Source organism: Mytilus edulis, chromosome 10 (assembly GCF_963676685.1).
Source record: "Mytilus edulis chromosome 10, xbMytEdul2.2, whole genome shotgun sequence".
NCBI lineage: Eukaryota > Metazoa > Mollusca > Bivalvia > Mytilida > Mytilidae > Mytilus > Mytilus edulis.
Window position 1 is genome coordinate 80,493,646 of NC_092353.1, and position 19,361 is coordinate 80,513,006.

Below are 19,361 nucleotides of genomic sequence, written 5' to 3' on the forward strand. Positions count from 1 at the left end.
TTAAAAATTGAAATTCCTTTTATTTTATTTTTTTATTTTTTTCTAAATTATATACAATTTGTCAACGAGTGAATGTAATAAACGATAATATGACAAGTGAAGAAAAAAACATGAATAAATGACATTTTGAAAATAAATAGCAATGACATTGAATAAATGACATCTTGTAGAATAGTCATATTGCACATGGTTTGTGTAGCCGAAACACAGAATGTGGTGTGTCCGTTGTTGGGAATCCCTTTCCAGTTCGTCTTAGTTGGAAACCAGGTTATCGGCCAAACTTTGGGTTCGGATGGTTACAATATATGCCCAAATTCTTTATTAAACATTTTGCACTACTCATTGGCTCACATATTCCTACAATTAGAAAACAAGAAATTAAACATAAATAGAAATAAGGAGATGTGGAATTGTTGTCCTTTATAGGAGTCCTTTCTCGTAAAGAGTCAGTACTGCACCATCCAAAACACAGACAAATATTGAATTGTAACGTTTGTCTCATCTCATTTTGGCCATCAGAACCATTTTTTGTTTCATCGTCATAAATTTAGTGATATATCTAAAACCTACGTTTTATGTTTTTTGGCTTTAAAAACTGTCGATCCGATCATACCGGATGTCACTGAGAACGTTGTTTTTATAGACACGTTAATAGTAAGGCGGAAATATATAATACAAATACACGCAGTATTATATATATATATACCATCAATGGTTCACTATCCAAATAAAGAACAACAGCAATACATTGCATTGCAGTCTATGAAACTCAATCTGTCACGCGAGATTGGACGGTGTTTTGTTACCCGAAGTTGTCTACTCGGAATCAAACTCAAAGGAACACAAAATGTCAGGCTATTATAGAAAGTAACGAACAATACGACATAAAATATACCAAAAACGAAGTTACTAGACCAAGTTATTTTATAGACTGTAAGTCAGGCTTGTCACAGGGGTTCTATCACATTGACGAATGTAACCTATAGATCTCTAGTGTTATTTTATAGATTGTAAGTCAGGCTTGTCACAGGGGTTCTATCACATTGACGAATGTAAACTATAGATCTCTAGTGTTATTTTATAGACTGTAAGGGCTTGTCATAGGGTGGCTATCACATTGACGAATGTAACCTATAGATCTCTAGTGTTATTTTATAGACTGTAAGTGATTGTCATAGGGTGGCTATCACATTGACGAATGCAAACTATAGATCTCTAGTGTTATTTTATAGACTGTAAGTGCTTGTCATAGGGTGGCTATCACATTGACGAATGTAACCTATAGATCTCTAGTTAAAAAAAAGCAAAGGTTCATTTAAAATCAGTGTACAATTCTTATGACAAACTAACCTGGATGTCCAGTTGCGTTAAATATCACTGGGTGTGTAGCTTCCATGTACCATTCACATTTTGGATCTCCTAATTCTTCACCATTGGTTTTGCCGTCACCATCAGAATCCATTTCACAAATATTAACAGTCCATCTTAAACCAGCTTGGAAAAAGTCCTAAATACAAAAAAAAAACAGTCTTGTTAAATGTATGTTTTTCAAAAACTTTTTCTCCGTGTTTAAAATAGAGAGAGCAAATAGAAGTATATCCGACTTGTTATCAGAAAATTGTCTATCTAATATTCAAGTCAGCAATTGTCTCGGTTACAGTTTAGTCTGCTTGTTTGTCCCTTTTTAACACAATAGGGCAGTTGGTTTGCTTTTAGTTGCTTTAAACCCTTGGCAAATATTTAATGAATAATCAGGACAGAAAGATATATCGCACTTGGTATATACAAAACTCCTCCACGATAATAGAACGGCCACTATAAAAGTAAACTTAAAGATGAAGAACAATTGCCAGTAGACAATGAAATCGTATTCAAATAAAAGGAATTAACAAATTACTATTATACCGGTATATGAGTTAAACCTGAAGATGTTCTGAGAAGCCTTTTAGGGCCATGCTTATTTACTATTTCTGATTCGATAAAACACATTATTAATTTGATATAACAAATTTTACAAAAAATTTAACTTGTTGAAATAATTCTTCAAATGAACTTCATTTCAAAAAGGATTGATATCATTTTTTAAGAATTTGTTTTAAAAATTGTCATCTTGAATTTTTTTATTGAATATGCATAAAATATTTGCTCATGGAATTTTAAAAATGCACATCAATTAAATAAAGAACTTACCTGGCCGAATATATTACGGTTCCCTCCTCCAACTTCCCTTAAATGTCCGACACCTAGCCATGTTCCTCTGTTACACGGGTTCGGAACACGGTTGCCATTCGGAATCCTTCCTTGGAACCAGGGAAATCCATATACTAAAGAAAATAATGAAACAGAAATCAATATTTGTTGCATTTTGCAGACTTTGAACATTCGACGATTAAAAACAGTTTATTCTATTCACTATGAAAGAGTTGTATACCAAATTTCAGAATGGGTTCTTATTTATATACCAAGCGTTGTGGGCGGGATTTTTAATCCAATAAACACGACTTTTGGAGGGACACCCAAGAATTTTTAATTCAACCTTTTAAAACTTTAGTTGATAACATTTGAATACATTAGGTTTGTTTATTTGTTTAAGAAATACAGGCCGAAATACCCCATGTGCAGTTTGCCTTTTCTTGAGTACGTGTAAATAGCCACTGCGAAGGGTTTGTAATCGATAGGACATTGATGTATACACCTTATTTGCATGATTTTGGTTTGACTCCTTAAGTCAAAATAACTTTATTATAATGTAATATGGTAGCTAGGCCTTGTCCTTAAACAAAGTATATTTTAAAATAATATCTTATAGTATGTATTTTTTTTTTAATAATTACTATTTTTTCTTATATTTATTTATTTTTCATGATTCAAATATATAATTTTACTTTTTTTATACATTTTATCATAGTCATTATTATTATTATCAAAATTGCAAACAAATCACACATTGTATCTACAAAAAAAGCAAGGGCAAAGAAGTCGGAAACTTTAAACTTATGAACGAATTTTAACAAATACTGCCAATTCTTTATACTTTTATTATAAAATTTAAAAAAAACCATTAATAATACTATAGTTATTACCAAAAACGTACTGTACTATTTTAACACTTTTGACCTAATCAATCTGCGATTCTTGAAAATCTTAGCTCGATTACAAAATACACAAATTGAAGTATTATATCATAGCAATCTTTGAAACCATTTTCATTATTGTAATGGTATTTTTTTAAACCCGTTGTTCAACGTATGCATACAACAGCGAATTCGTTCAAATTGAAATTCAGAATTACGATTCGAATTAGACTGGACCCTGTCCTTGCAACATACAGGTATATATCAGAGCCAAACAAACAGAAAACAGAGAACCAGTCAACAATTAGAAAATCTTAGTTACTTTTGATCGGTTCCCTATTGTGGCGTAAGTAATGTATGGAAATTGTTTTAGTTTTTGGAAACAATACGAAAATACAGCATCTTCAAGTTCAAGAAATTATGCTGCCCAATAGTCTGATATCGACCGCTGTATTCCTCGGAGGTGATTTCATACAGAAAAGTCATAGACAGTTGAGAAAGAAAAGATCTTGTGTAATGCTCAAAACGATTATGTACTGATTTGCGATAGATTTAAAAGTATAAAAATTAATTTTACTTATGTTTCCTTATATTGATAAGTGAATTGGTATTATCCCATAAATAATACCAGATGCAATGATTTAAGAGTAAAAAAAATAATTAAAGCCATAAAGGAAAAGTCGAACAAGCAATAAAGAAATATCGAATGGTCATTTTCTTAACTTATTAACTTTTTAAATACTATTACTATAGTATTAATGAATGGGTATTTTTATAATGGCCATGTTATATGTCCAAAGTCTGTAATAACGGTCGAGGAAGTCTGTAATGGCACGAGGCAACGCCGAGGGCCATTACAGACATCCGAGGCCATTATTACTGACCAAGGACATATAACAGGACCATTATAAAAACACCCATTTCTTAATACATTTATTAACCAACTGAAAAAAGTGTATGTATTGCTGCCAACTTGATGTACTCTCTTACTCTTTTAATTACAGTTTAGTTTGAAAAAAAATAATTTGTACTTCACCATGATCAAGCTTTAAATATACCAAATATCCAAGATATTAAGTTGAAAGAAGTTATGTGTTGAAAAACAGGATGGACAGTGATCCCTTTATATGGTTTTTAATGTTTGTTGCTGGTTACTAAATTAAATAAAATATACAAAAAGGTATTATACTCTTTACAGCTTAATTTTATTAACTTTATTAAAAACCCTAACTGGGCCTAATGCAGACAAGCTGGGCATTAATACAGGGCCATTACAGAAAGACGGGCCATTACAGAAAAACAGGGCCATTACAGAAAAAACAGGGCCATTACAGAAAAACAGGGCCATTACAGAAAAAACAGGGCCATTACAGAAAAACAGGGCCATTACAGAAAATACTTTATTTTTAATAATCAGTCATTTTTGGCAATAATGTACTTAGTTGGTTAATTATCATTAAAAGCAGCTGCGTGTATAATGCAATTATATTTTAAGTTAGTTGCAGTTGAAATCTTACTGTTATGATATTTTTTTGTATGAATTTGTCAAACAGTTTAATTCATAGTTTCACTTAGGTTTTTTTCCAAATGATCTTCATTTAAGAAAATGTTCAACCTTTCCTTGACCTATAATGGTTAACTTTGATATATTGTGACTTGGATGGAGAGTTGTCTCATTGGCACTCATACCACATCTTCCTTTATCTAATTTCTTTGCATCATTTTTTAAGTTTGCCAAATAACAAATGTGGGTTGTGTCAGGTTATGAGAACTGGGATAGGTATTGAAGGAATAAAAAACATTTTGAAACTGAATTGTCTGTTTTGATAAAGCTTATATCTTACTTGTTTAAATGTTACCTTCAGATTTATAAATAACAAATATAATTAATATTCACACAATGACATGCATAAACTTGATAAAGTGTTGTTCTTATGTCTTAACAGTTACCAACAGTAAACAGTATTGAAATTTGTCCGCCCCTTTCAAAATTACGAAAACTGCATATTTTTATCATAAAACTTTAATTTTGATAGATTAATTTTATTTATATCATTAGATTTTCTTTTTTTTGTTTTGTAGAGAATACAAAAAAAAAACATTTTTTTTTTTTTTTTATCAAAACATATTTGTATTCTAAACTGAGTGTCTTTTGATTACATTCGTGAGACGTATTTGTACTTTGTTAGTGTTCGCTTTGTTCGAAACCGAAAAAATACATAATACGCAGTTATAAAAGGTAAGGGGAGAAAATTCAATAAGACATCAAGGGACGACATAAAATCATAAAAAGGGAGCTACATGTATGTAGAAATTACTTTTTTTCATTTGTTTACTCCTAGATTTCTCAAATGTATAAATGTGTTGCCGAATTGGTGCATCGTCAAAGTATACCAGAGGGCCATTATTTGCATCATTGTTATAGTAGTATACTATAAAACCATTGGGAGTTCCAGGGTGTGTTCAGAGGGTTTTAATACCCTATTTTTCGAGAAAAAAAAATTCAATTAACCATGATTATTTTATTTCTAATTGTGTGAAAGTTTCGTGGTGTTACGGAGGATAATTTTCTAAGATTAAAGGATAAAGTTATATTTTCAATTTCATAACATTTCTTTTCCATATTTAATTCGTTAACAAATCAATTTCGAGTTCAAATTTTAGGACGAATTACTGTATCGTTCAATTCGGGGGGTCTGGGTTACTAAAACTGAAAATACATATCCATGATATATTAAAATAAATCGCCCGACCTTGTCACGTTTTTATAATTGATAAGTTTCTCTAACGCAGATTAGGAGTTATATTTTTAGGCTGAAACATTTATTTATGTTTAACTTAACCTTCAAATTCATATTATAAATACATGAAATATATGTAGACCATGTCACGCTTAAACATGATAAAGATGTATTTTTTCGATTCAACAGCCAATCAACATTAAATAGATACGGAATGTTTCTGCTATTGTGATTTGCAGTTTATTTTGATATTTTCTTCTGTGTCTAAGAAATGTAGGTTTCATTTATACACTCTACGACCATTTCTCGGGAAACTAATTGAAAACATAAGCCACATGAATTGCACAACCATTGATTTTTGTTGATTGATTGATTGTTGTATAACGCCACTTTCAACACTATAGTGCTACTTCATGGCGGTCAGTTGTATTGACGGAGGACACCGGAGAAATACCACCGACCTTCTGTAGAAAACAAAATTCGAGAGTGAGCTCGTGTGCCCTGTAAAGGTTAGCAGTCTTCTCCCTTAGTGATACAGACGGAGTTGCTCATGACAAGTGTCGTGATAGGCCGCATTCGGTGACTAATCAGAACGAGACAACGTGGACGAGATTATTACTACCGTAACGTATATACGAACTATCTAATCGATCGTATCCATTTTCACATAATCTGAGGGGCAGGTACGGCTTCGATACTGAACACGAAACTTAGACATATGAAACTTCAAATAAAAAAAATGATGCATATATTTTTTATAACTAAATAGCTAGTTTTTGTTATAAAACTTATGTACACATACTTTTTTCTAGAGCTAATTCTTTAATTTCTGCCGACATGTTTCCCGTATGTATTAACCTCAGCATGACTTTTCGTTAATATACGATGATCGCAATACCCAAGTGCGAAAGGGAAAACCAACATGACATAGAGAGTCAACAAACGTAAACATCGCTCCGTCATTGAAATCAATTACAAGAGTATATCTTTTTGTGTATGTTACACACGTATTTACCTCAATATCCATGCGTCCTTGTTGTTTGTTTACAAAGGTAAATGTCGGTAAACTTCTGCTTCAAGACAAGACAATTAATTAGCTGCCATAATTTCACATCAACACTGACCGAGTGTTTTTTTGATGATATGGATGCGTAAACAATAATAAAATCGTGCATAGAAGACAAAGTTTATTACTTATGTATGCATTGGTTAAATAATTGGATGTACATTATTTTTCCTCAGTCACTAGTTTCATATCACAACTACAACTTAGATGTTTTACTATTAAAAACAACAAGACCATTCATATACCTTTTGAATCTAAAAAAAAGTATATATAATTTACTTTGTATTCTTAAGTTTAAACTATATTTTTAACAATTAATCCTAAATACTTTAACTGACTCCGATGTCCAAACTCAATCATACAACTGCAACCTTTCTGAAACCGAGACTGAAACGTATAAACTACAATCCAAGCTCCAAATACCGAATTGGGAAATTCCTCAGACACCTATAGTCTCCGAGACACAGACATCCACCACGGTCGGTGAAGTCATGGTGATGACGTAATACTTTTTAAGCGATTGGAATGTGTCGTTGGGTTACTGTTTCCTTGAATTTTAATTCACAGCTCCTTTTCATATTTTGAATTTAAATAGAGACGTAGGGAATACGTAAATTAGGCAACAACCTGTTTAAATTATCCCAAGCTCTGCATCACCATGAATTGTCTTTATAAACCAAACAAAAACGTGCGACATAACATTTTGTATTTGAATGAAAACATATTAGAAATTGGAGGACACATGAGTTTACTTGGAAAAATCTTTTAAGATATGTAGGGCCACAAGAAAAAAAAGGCTTGTTGTCTTTACTTTACATATATTGTGTATAGAAAAAAATAATCTGTTTTTTTTTTTTGTTTTTTTTTTTTGTGTGTTGATCCTTGACAAGTGACTTATGTGGTAGACTATTGATAAAATTCTTTTTTTCCGGCTCGAAAACGTATACAAGTTTCAAATATTTGTTTGGTTATTTGAGGTAGCTCAGAGTAAAATTGTATTTAAAGTAGTTCCGCATGTTTTTGTCAACGCCCTTGTGTATGCATTCCTAAGTGACAACTCTCTAGATGTGTACTAGTCAACAGCAACACAAGGGAAGGTTGGTTTGTCTCTCTTGCAAAATACAGATATCTGGGTCACCCCTTTTTGTCACTTTATCAGTCAGACTTAAACAGACAACAGAAATTATATAAGTCAACTTGACGGAAATGATGGTTCGTAACTTTGCAACATACATATATCTGAGTCACCCTTTTTCTCACGTATGCCAGTCAGACCTAAGCACATATAGAATGGGGATTTCGAACCAGTCACCTCAACGGGTGTCAAAAGTTTGATTGCAACTGCTTACTCTGGTTTTAAACGAAGTATCATCTGTCAATCTTATGTTGTATGGAATGTACAATGTCCATTTATTGAAATATTCTGCATTGTCCCATATCATTTTTAAGCAAAGACCATACATCATAGTCAACTTAAAAGGCCCTGATATGACAAATTTAAAGACAACTAAAACGAGTAAACTATACTACACGGCCGACACTCGGCTAACCGAGAGATTGGCCGGTTAATCTATATTGAGTATGCGGCTATATCGGCAGTGGGTCTGTTAATCGGGTTGGCTAAAGTCTGTTAATCAGGTGTTATCGAGAAAATCATTGAAAACTCAGAATGTTTCATTGTATAACCTTTTAAATATATGTTAATCATAAAAAATATTTATGTCTGACAAAACTATTCAATGTACTGAATCCAGTGGTGTAATTATTATTTTTCTAGCTTCTATGTACGATCTATAAAATGAAAAGGCAAATTACTCATCAGTAAATTTATACACATTTTACACACACAAAATGTACACAAAATGACACTTGGGTTGAATTTACTTGCATGCACTATTTTGAACATCGAAAAAAGACAGGCATTATGAGTGTTAACCAAATTGATATCATTTTGTGAAAAATCTACACGAAAATCTGTATTTTGGTGACATAAATCAATCTTTATTAAAAACCTGGTCTGTTAATGGGTCGGATGTATAAAACCCGGTCTGTTAATTAGTCTGTTAAGAGTTATGAATGACAATAAATGTATAATTTTATTACTTTATGGTGTGTTCAATTTGTAGGCTCAAGACGAGCGGCTAAAATATACGGAAACAACACTTGAGCAATGGAACATAAAATATATACGGAAACAAAACATGAGCAATGGAATATAAAATATACGGAACAAAACACATGAACAATAACAATGTAGGCAATGGATATTAAAAATTGATAAAAATGGTTTCAAAAAGTGTTAAATTAAAGTAAAATTGATTTTATCCGAGAATGGTCGCATATATCATGTGGATTCTGTTTAATTGTCATGAATGACACCAATTAGTCATCTACATTGGTAATCAGTATATAAATCAGAGATTAACGTCGTAATGTAACTAAACATCAGTATATTGGGATGCCTAAATATAAAGAATAGAGAAAGAATAATGGGTAAGATAAATAAAATGTAGAGAAAAGTAACATAACCATTTAAAGAATACAGAAATAAACAACACCTCATGGTATACACGAGAATCTGGATGGAGATACAGAATACAAAATAAAAGATAAGGACAGTAGAGAGTGATGCATTGCTAAAAAAGAGAAGAAAACAAATTGTTTAAGAATAAAGACATGAAACCCCCCTGGGTGTTGAAACAGTAACGGATTGCAATGTACTCATATTGGTGACAAATGCTTGACGTTTACATGTGGACACCTGCAGTTCTCCTCTGCACATATGTAGAAAAGGAACTAAACGAAATAAAATGAATTAAATTTTAATACAACCAAATGTAGCTGCATTCGCTCCTTTCCATTTACTTCTTTAGAATGATTTGTAAACAACAGATGATTAAGTAATACAAGAAAAAACCAATTTTATGATGCTGAGGAATTAGGATTAAGGTGGTACCGAACACTTTCACTAAAATCAATGTGGTTCGTTTAATTTGGATAAAATTTTGACAAAGTATTTAATTTGAACCTTTAAAAGAAATATAAAAATTTCAAAAAATTTGAACCAACCGTTTTGTCAGAAAAATCAACTGGTTATATAGCAGTTTGACAAACACCAATTTTGATCTTCGAGAAGCTTATTACTCCCTTTACAACACAACGTAATTAAAACGTATCACTGACTTTACAGAGTTATCTCCCTGTAGTGTTGGGTACCACCTAAACGTCCAGTGACAAATGTCATGTGCATATGAAAACGACAACACGTTATATATGTACCCTGTGTTGTATTAGAAAGACACGTTCAATCGGATTTGAGAACATGCTACTTTGAGCAGATACAAAAATTAAGGCTGATTGAAATCGTTAATAATAAGTTCATGCATATTCCAGCGACCAACCCAGATCACGCTATATTGAAGTGACACACTCTTGAGTAAAATGCAAAGAAAGTTAAAATAAAAATGCTTTTACTGGAAGGATAGTGTTGCATCGTATTATTATTTTTTGTCGAGCCTTCGACTTTAGTCGAAAAAGCGAGACTAAGCGATCCTACATTCCGTCGTCGTCGGTGTCGTCGTCGTCGGCGGCGTCCACAAATATTCACTCTGTGGTTAAAGATTTTGAAATTTCAATAACTTTCTTGAACTATACTGGATCTCTAACAACCTTGGACAGAAGCTTGTTTATGATCATATTAAGATAGTATCCAGAAGTAAATTTTGTAAAAATAAAATTCCATTTTTCCCGTATTTTACTTATAAATCATGGACTTAGTTTGTTCTGCGGGGAAACATTACATTCACTCTGTGGTTAAAGTTTTTAAAGTTTAATAACTTTCTTAAACTATCCTTAGTTTGTACCAAACATGGACAGAAGTTTGCTTATGATCATAAGATAGTACCGAGAAGTAAATTTTGTAATTAAGTAAATCCATTTTTTTCCGTATTTTACTTTTGAATGGACTTAGTTTTTCTGCGGGGAAACATTACATTCACTCTGTGGTTAAAGTTTTTAAAAATTTAATAACTTTCTTAAACTATCCTGGGTTTGTACCAAACTTGGACAGAAGCTTATTTATGATCATAAGATAGTATCCAGAAGTTAATATTGTAAAAAGATAACTCTTTTTATTCTGTATTTTACTTTTAAATGGACTTAGATTTTCTTCCAGTTAACATTACATACAGTCTGCAGTTAAAGTTTTCAAAACATTTATTAGATTCATTCACTATCCTAAATTTTCACTAAACTTGGACAGAAGCTTCTTCCAATCATAAGATAGTACCAAGAGGAATATTTTTATTGATTTTTTTCCTCATTTTTGTTGAGCCTGCGATTTACAGCAAAAGTAGGCGAGACACTGGGTTCCGCGGAACCCTTACAATATTTTTTTTTACTCAAGAACATCTCATTTTTAACATTTTCAATGGGAAAATATAAAGGTAGCACAACTATTTTCGTGGCTAAATAACTCTTAACTGACACAATTTCAATTGTCCAACCCATTAACAGACTTTATTCACATAATTTTCACTAAAACGTGGTATTACTCACGTTATATTACAATTATGAAATATTTACTAATGTCAATTTATATTTAAGAACCAAAGTAGTATTTTGTGTCTTTTAAATGATATCTAAAATTGTTTGTTTCGCCTTTTATTAAAAAATTGCTATGCGTGTAATCATAAATACTACATACTTGCGCGACGCCTTTTACTTTTACTGAAAACTGCGCAGACTATGAAATGTTTTTAAAGGTGGAAAATGTTCTTTGATAGATATCATTTTGTCAGACACTTTTCTTTTTTTGATTTAATTCTTATAATATGCCAAAAATCTGTATATTTGATCGAGTTTAACATTAAATTGTGCGTTTTACTCTTAACAGACGTATAGCCAACCCGATTAACAGACCCACTGCCGATATAGCCGCATACTCAATATAGATTAACCGACCAATCTCTCGGTTAGCCGAGTGTCGGCCGTGTACTAGCGGCCTGATTTATGTACAAAACAACATAGTACGGAAAACAATTATAACAAACAGCAACAAACGACATCCAATGAACTGCAGGCCACATACTGTTGACATAAAAGCATAATAATCGATGAGTACAAACTTCAAATTACTCCTGTCCTCAGTGCTAGTGACTGTTGTAAAATAAGGATTGAAGTAATTTCATTAGTTTATTATTTAGTTCGGTATAGGGATTCTGCTCTTTCGTTTTCTGTGGAAAAATACCTGGTTTGTTTAAGAAATCGAAGATTTATATTTCTCTGTTTTTCGAGTTGAATAAGTTTATTTACTTTATTATCAAAGTTGAAATTAGATGTGTATCCTCTGCTACAATATCATAATCATATGAACTAAAATTTGTAAAACTTGAATTATGTAAAGACTTCTCTAATTCTCTTTTACAATGTTGACTGTTGTACCCCAATTTTTTATATTTTTACTCATTATGTCTGTGTGTCTTGGTCACACATGTTGTCAATATAATGAAATTTTGTGCGACTGCAATAAAGTGTGAAGTTTAGGTAGCTATACAACCAGGTTTAATCCCCAATTGTCTACATAAGAAGTAGGAAGTACCAAGTCAGGAATATGATAGTTGTTCTCCATTCATTTGATGTGTTTTATCTTTTGATTTTGCCATTTGATTAGGGACTTTTCGCTTTGAATTTTCCTCAGATTTTTTTTGTGATTTACTGGATCAAAACATTAATGGCTATGGCTGTTAGCATATAGGACAGATTTTGTATTTTGGACGTTGGTTTCTAAAAATTGAATAAAAAAAGCTAAAGATTTATTCGATTGACACAAAAACAACACAGAAAATTGCAAAAAACATGCAGCTTTTATTGTCGTTCCCTTGTAACTACTTTTCTAATAATACACATGTGTGATTACAGGTTCATAAACATGAAAATATAGTTTTACAGATGCATAAAATGCGATTACAAAAATACGTTTTGTAACGATTTGTTAATGGATGGCATTTTATAAAACAACGTCATATTGCACTTGTTCGTGTAACCGAACAATCATGGTTGTGTGTTTGTTATGCAGAATCCCTTTCCAGTTCGTCTTGTATGGCTTGAAAACTGCTTATCGGCCAATAATTTTTCCACTTACACTGTCACAGTACATTCCGACATTTTTACCTCTGCATTTAGGACTACCCATAGGTTCACATATTCCTAAAATCATTCACAAACAATTATTTATTATATCGAATGACTATTTATAATAGCTTTGTATATATAATCCTTGTATATTGCAAAAAGTTAATTCACAAAAATACTGAACTCCGAGGAAAATTCAATACGGAAAGTCCCTAACTTCAAATGACAAAATCAAATGATAAAACACATCAAACGAATGGACAACAACTGTATGTTGTTTCGTCTTATTCTTTTTATATGTATTTGCTGTTTTCTTTAATTTGTTTTTTATTTATTTTCCTTATCTTTTTTTTTTTATTTATTTTTTATGGAATTCTATATCGTTGAAAGAAAATGTGGTTTTAAATTTCGACCAACAACTCATATGAGCTCCAATCTTCAGCAGGGATTTTAACACAAGACCGGAATAATGTGTTCTTTTTTGGGGGGTTCATTTCATATTGTGTTGCTGCCTCATTGATGTTTAACCCATAACAAACTTTTTATTTCACATATTTAACAACCACACGTTGTTATATTGTGATCTATACAATAAGATACATGTATGATTAAAAAGGAGCTGCATGAAGATACAAATACAGGCAGAAATATGTTAAATAAAGGCTACAGTAGTATACTGCTGTTTGATACTCAATAATCGATTAATACTGATGTATTTATTTATTGTTTAACGCTAAATTCAGTGATTTTGGCTATATATGACAGCCATTTTTATTAGTGGAATACGAGGAATACGTCAGAGTTCTCGGATAGGAAAAATAACAGACCTCTGGCCTGAAAATTTTAATTCTAGTCTTTAATTGTTTCAATTAGCTGTCTTAACAGTATGTACAGTATAAACTCCACAGCTGACTAACCTGGATGTCCAGTTGCGTTAGATATCACTGGGTTTGTTGCTTCCATGTACCATTCACATTTTGGATCTCCTAATTCTTCCCCATTGGTTTTCCCGTCACCATCAGAATCCATTTCACAAAGATTAACAGTCCATCGGAAATTAGCATAGAAAAAGTCCTACAAAAAATTCCCGATTAAAGTGTTTGTCGATTTACATATTGCTTGAAAGGTAATGTTTCTTCTTGATACATTTATTGCATACAATGAATTGTCTATATCAAATCAAAATCAATGATATTAACGAATTTAAATTTTTCAATATATATTTAGTTTTTACAACCGATTATTTATTGAAAGGTAGTATTAATTTGGCTCTCTGGTACCACATCAAATTTATATTGACAGCTTAGCCTAGTGCACGTAGAACAACCATCATAAATATTTTTATTGTATATCAAATGTCATGTAAAAATTAAATACTCACTTGACCAAAGCTGTTCCTTGGGCCACTTCCTGCTTCACTTTGATGCCCAACAGCAAGCCATATGTACGAGCCTCCTTTACAGGGATCGGGCACTTTGTTACCATTTGGAATTTTCCCTTGGAACCATGGATATCCATATGTTAAAGAAATTAAGAAAACAAACATTAGAATTTGACACATCTTTGTTTGATATTAGCTATATTCTGCAAACTTCAAAAAGCGTTTCTGTTAATCCAGAAATTATATTGTATATCAAATTTTCAGAATTGCGTTTTATTTATACATAAGGTAAACTATATTTTGACCTAAAAAATCTGTCGATAACATTTATAAGAATTGAAATCAATTAATCAAAAGACGTCACATGCCAAAATACATTTTAGATGGTGCGTGAGTGTATGTAAATAGCCATTGCAAAGCTACAAAATTAATAGGAAACATTTTATTTTCATTTCAAGGTGAAACTACGGGGAGTATGTGTCGTATGTTTTAATAATAGATTTTAAAAAAATCTTAAGATACGTTTTTCTTATGCACGACATGTACCTGATAAAGTTAACGTCAAGTTTCCTTTTCAAAGCCATGACCATACAACTATCAAAGTCAGCGCATAATTTAACACTTATCATAAAACGAACGTTAGAATATAAAAATAATGATAATAGAAAGTCGGAAAAGTTCTGGCCTCGCGGTCATAAAACTTTCGAGCATGATTTTTGTACTCAGACTTAAGAATCAACCAATCAAAATGCGGGATTTCATGTTTCGAGCATGATTTTTGTGCTCCGAGCACCGAGCAAAGTTTCAAGGTGTTAGTTTTAGTTTGTAACCCGGATTTGATTTTCTCTATCGATTTATGAATTTCGAACAGCTGAATACTACTGTTGCCTTTAGTTAGCTACGGCTTATTTTGGTATGTCCATCCGTTTTCACTTTATTGTCACTTCCTGGATGGTGCCTTTCTTTTATATCCCTTCTTGGCGAGTTCCAATATCAGAAACATCGAAAAAAATGTCATTTTTTTAAATTACTGATTTAATGTTTTAATTATTATTTTTCTGTTAAAACTTGATTACATATCCCATAATGTATATTTGTTGAATTTTTCAAAGGTATAATTATATCATATCATGACTACTATTATTATGGTCACATATTTTGAAGAATTATTTTATTTTTATTTCAATTCCTGCCCCCCCCCCCCCCCCCCCCCCCCCCTTTTCGATTTTTTTAAATTTATGTATTGTTGGGTAAAATCTACCAATTGGGCAAATTAAGACTTAAAAAAGTAAAATCACTAAAATACTGAACTCCGGGGAGAATTCAAAACGGAAAGTCCTTAATCAAATGGCAAAAGCAAAAGCTCAAACACATTAAACGAATGGATAACAACTGTCATATTCCTTACTTGGTACAGGCATTTTCTTTAGTCGAAAATGGTGGGTTAAACCTGATTTTGAATCTAGCTTTACCTCTCACTTGTATGACAGTTGTAAAACAACTTTATAGTCAGTTTGAAAGAAACTATATTCATGTTTAACAGATTTAAGGGGGCTCGCGGGTCTAAATCAATTTTTTTATTTAATATAGGATTTCGATATATTTTTCTAAAAATGAACTTTATCTTATACTTAATAGAAAAATGAAATAAAAACATGGGGTCACCGTTCATTTACGCTCACAATCTGCCATCGAAAAAAGCATACATTTTTGTTAATGTCCTTTTTTCTGTTGAACTAATAGGAGCAATAGAGGTAATATCGAAATAAAAAAAGAACTAAATTACAGAAATCGCTTAAATTTTACAATTATTTAGTTTATGTACAGTTCATTCGAAAACAACAATAAAAAATATAGGTCACCGATGAGTTAAAAATGATATTTCAATTTTAATGTAAAAAAATAGCATTTTTGCACCAAAGGGAGATAATTTGGAGCTTTTTCAATGATATCTACATTTTAAAAGTCACCTGGGGCCAACACGAGTTGATTTTGTGGAAAGATTTTTGTAACATATGATAAAATAACAACTACTTAGATTTCTACTTAAGCTCATAAATAAAATTTGTAATGAAAAATAAATGTTTAATTTTTTCTGAAAATTTTGTACCCGCGAGCCTCCTTAAAACATTTTGCTGAATGCTAAAAACAAAAATTATATTTAAAAATTGAAAGTGTCTGAATATTCTGGTGTATACATATATTTTTTTATGACTTCTGAGAAATACATGTACCACGTCAGGAATATGGCAGTTGTTATCCATTCGTTTGATGTGTGTGAGCTTTTGATTTTGAAATTTGATAAGGAACTTTTCGTTTTGAATTTTCCTTGGAGTTTGGTATATTTTGCTATTTTACTTTTTGTAAAACTGTCTTTAAGAACTCGTAAAATATAAAGGCTCCGTCCGTGTACATTTACGCCAAACATTTCTCATTTTAAAATGAAAAATAGATTGCAACTTTGAAAGTTAATTGGTTTAAAAAAAATGTACCAAAAATCTGTTGAAGTCACTTAATAAAAATCATTTTCTTATTGAGATTTGAAATTTGTTATTTTCATGCGGATATTAAAAAAAAATAAGTTGGTGTAAACAAATTATTTGATTTGTAAACAGTTCCCCCCCCCCCCCCAAAAAAATATATCGTGTTGTATACACAAATGACAAAAGCTACTAACACAATAAAAGAAGAACCAGCTTGAACCACAAACAATAATAAATTTTTCGAGCTTTGTTTTTTATTGTAGGCCTCAATATTTTAAAAAATATAAGTTAAACAATATCCAATGCAACATTTTTACACAAAGTTCATTTAATTTATAGTGCTCTAATTATTCCAGCATTGCACGTAAACAAACTCAGAAAAGTCCTCTAAGGGAATGACAGCATACTAAGAAAAACCCTTTTAGAGACCAACCAATTATTAAATATCACATTATTTAAAGTGACTTTCGATGTTCTGCTAGTAACTATACATCTCAATGGTAAACTGCAATAAAGATGTACCATGGAAGATAAGACGAAAGAACACTTAAGATACTCAAGATTTAGTTCAAAATATTGTTGTTATTGGTTTGTAAATATTGACACTTTACTTCCGTAATGTCAGTGTGGGAATTTATCTTGACGTTTTGGTCATGATATTTAATTGTTTGTTAAATTGTAAATAATGCGATAAAAGTGGGTTTGTATGACGTCACATTGATCCCCACGTAGCAGGTATAAACATTGGTGTGCCAAGATAACACATTCAATGTGTATATTAAAATGTTCATCAAGGAAACCGACATCAATCTAAAAAAAAAGGTAAATTGAAAAATCAGCGTTTATTTGACATTTTCTGATCAAAATAAAAAAATTAATATAAAAATAAAAAGATGTGGTATGATTGACTATGAGACAAATTTGTACCACAGAAAAAATGATATAGAAGTTGGTGACTACATTTCGCTGTACGGCTGTCAACAATGAGCAAAACTCAAGATGTTGAAGATCCTTAAACAATGTAAACAAAAATTGAAACGAGATAACTAATGTCCTCGTTTGTGTACAAAACAATAAACGAAAAACAAATATAATATATAGAAACACACGACAATCACCGAATTACGTTCTCAATGCTTGGGACTGTATCATACAGAATATGGCATTGGTTAAAAATGTTAGTCGGCGCACAACCATCCCTTACTTGGGACAGCAGTGTAAGGTCACAACAAGAACAAACTATAAAAATCAATTGAAAGGCTTAACTCCTATATTCGCCCTTCAATTTGAATACAAAGAATCACACAAGGACGAGGTTTCAAAGCTGTCGAAACTTTGCTTAAACTTGAAATTGAATACTTGAATATAAGTATTTCAATAATCATACATGTCGTTTATAAATAATAATCAATTTTTCCTATATCAATATTTAACATTAGAAAAATACGATATTTCAAATTTCAATTGTTTTTCTAAAAAAGATGACTCAGAGAGAGTTTTTATTTTTCAATTTTGGAAGAATAATAATCTCACTCCTACACTGGGTGTAAATAATTGGAAAATATGACATTCATAAATAATCTCGTACTATATATTATGTTTATTTAACCACTGAAAACAGATGTCAAAGGGCGTTCACATTTGTGCCATAAATATATTCTAATTTAATGATAAAATTTAATAACCAAAACATTGCGGATCTTCACACATGTTGGTTTGTTAATAACAATGTTCAGGGTGGTACATGTTGTAGGTGATTAACGACATTATTATTTTTATAACAAGAATAGCGCACTGTTTACCAAAGACAAACCTAATTTATTTTTATAAATATTTTTTATACATATTGTTTGCTTAACTAGTAAATAGCAAAACCACAAAAAAAAACTAAACTCCGAGGAAAAATAAAAACGAAAAGTCCCTAAACAAATGGCATATCAAAATTTCAAGAACATCAAACGAATGGACAACAACTGTCATATTTCTGACTTGGTACCGGGATTTTTTTAAGTAGAAAATGTTAGATTAAACCTTGTTTTATAGCTCGCTAAACCTCTCACTTGAATGACAATTGCATATAATTTCAAACCAATTGTTATCTGGAACAGCTCTTAACAATTTTTTCAGTCTTTCAGTCATTTGTCAGATTTATTAATTGCTGTAAATTCAGTGCTGTTAATTCAATTCGCATGCTGTCAATTAAGATACATCCTGTCAATTTACAAACTGTCTATTAGTTGTTATTTGCCTGTCCACATTAACATCATTCTGAATTCTGCACAAAATGAAAAATTAAACAAAAATCGAATTGTCTGAACAGAGATATTTTTTTAAACAGTGACGAAGTCTGGAGTGAAAGAACATTTCTGTTTTCCGTTCATTTTTTTTTTTTTTTTGGTACCTTGATTAGGCCGTTCTTTTTTCTCGTTTGGTGGAGTTTTTATTCCCCGAGGGTATCATCAGCCTAGTAGTCAGCACTTATGT

The 19,361-nt window shown here is 31.4% G+C and overlaps 2 protein-coding genes across 2 annotated transcripts; both read right to left on the reverse strand.

Moving 5' to 3' along the window:
- LOC139491973 (temptin-like) lies at positions 1–2,417 on the reverse strand. Its single transcript, XM_071279959.1, has 3 exons — positions 2,191–2,417; positions 1,351–1,507; positions 1–357 (listed from the first exon to the last, which is right to left on the reverse strand). The coding sequence occupies exons 1-3, from the start codon at positions 2,380–2,382 to the stop codon at positions 269–271; spliced, it is 438 nt and encodes a 145-aa protein (XP_071136060.1). The 5' UTR covers positions 2,383–2,417; the 3' UTR covers positions 1–268.
- Positions 2,418–12,726: 10,309 nt separating this feature from the next.
- LOC139491974 (temptin-like) lies at positions 12,727–15,523 on the reverse strand. The gene is made up of 3 exons (XM_071279960.1): positions 14,395–15,523; positions 13,931–14,087; positions 12,727–13,088 (listed from the first exon to the last, which is right to left on the reverse strand). The coding sequence occupies exons 1-3, from the start codon at positions 14,572–14,574 to the stop codon at positions 12,997–12,999; spliced, it is 429 nt and encodes a 142-aa protein (XP_071136061.1). The 5' UTR covers positions 14,575–15,523; the 3' UTR covers positions 12,727–12,996.
- Positions 15,524–19,361: the final 3,838 nt, after the last annotated feature.

What these genes read in the sequence shown, in the direction of transcription:
- LOC139491973 (XM_071279959.1), bottom strand. Translation starts at nt 2,382, where the DNA reads ATGTTCAAAGTCTGCAAAATGCAACAAATATTGATTTCTGTTTCATTA. An exon ending in ACCGTAATATATTCGGCCAG is followed by an intron (nt 1,508 to 2,190) that starts GTAAGTTCTTTA and finishes TTTTGTATTTAG; the next exon opens with GACTTTTTCCAAGCTGGTTT. An exon ending in TAACGCAACTGGACATCCAG is followed by an intron (nt 358 to 1,350) that starts GTTAGTTTGTCA and finishes TTCTAATTGTAG; the next exon opens with GAATATGTGAGCCAATGAGT.
- LOC139491974 (XM_071279960.1), bottom strand. Translation starts at nt 14,574, where the DNA reads ATGTGTCAAATTCTAATGTTTGTTTTCTTAATTTCTTTAACATATGGA. An exon ending in CAAGGAACAGCTTTGGTCAA is followed by an intron (nt 14,088 to 14,394) that starts GTGAGTATTTAA and finishes AATTTTTTGTAG; the next exon opens with GACTTTTTCTATGCTAATTT. An exon ending in TAACGCAACTGGACATCCAG is followed by an intron (nt 13,089 to 13,930) that starts GTTAGTCAGCTG and finishes GAATGATTTTAG; the next exon opens with GAATATGTGAACCTATGGGT.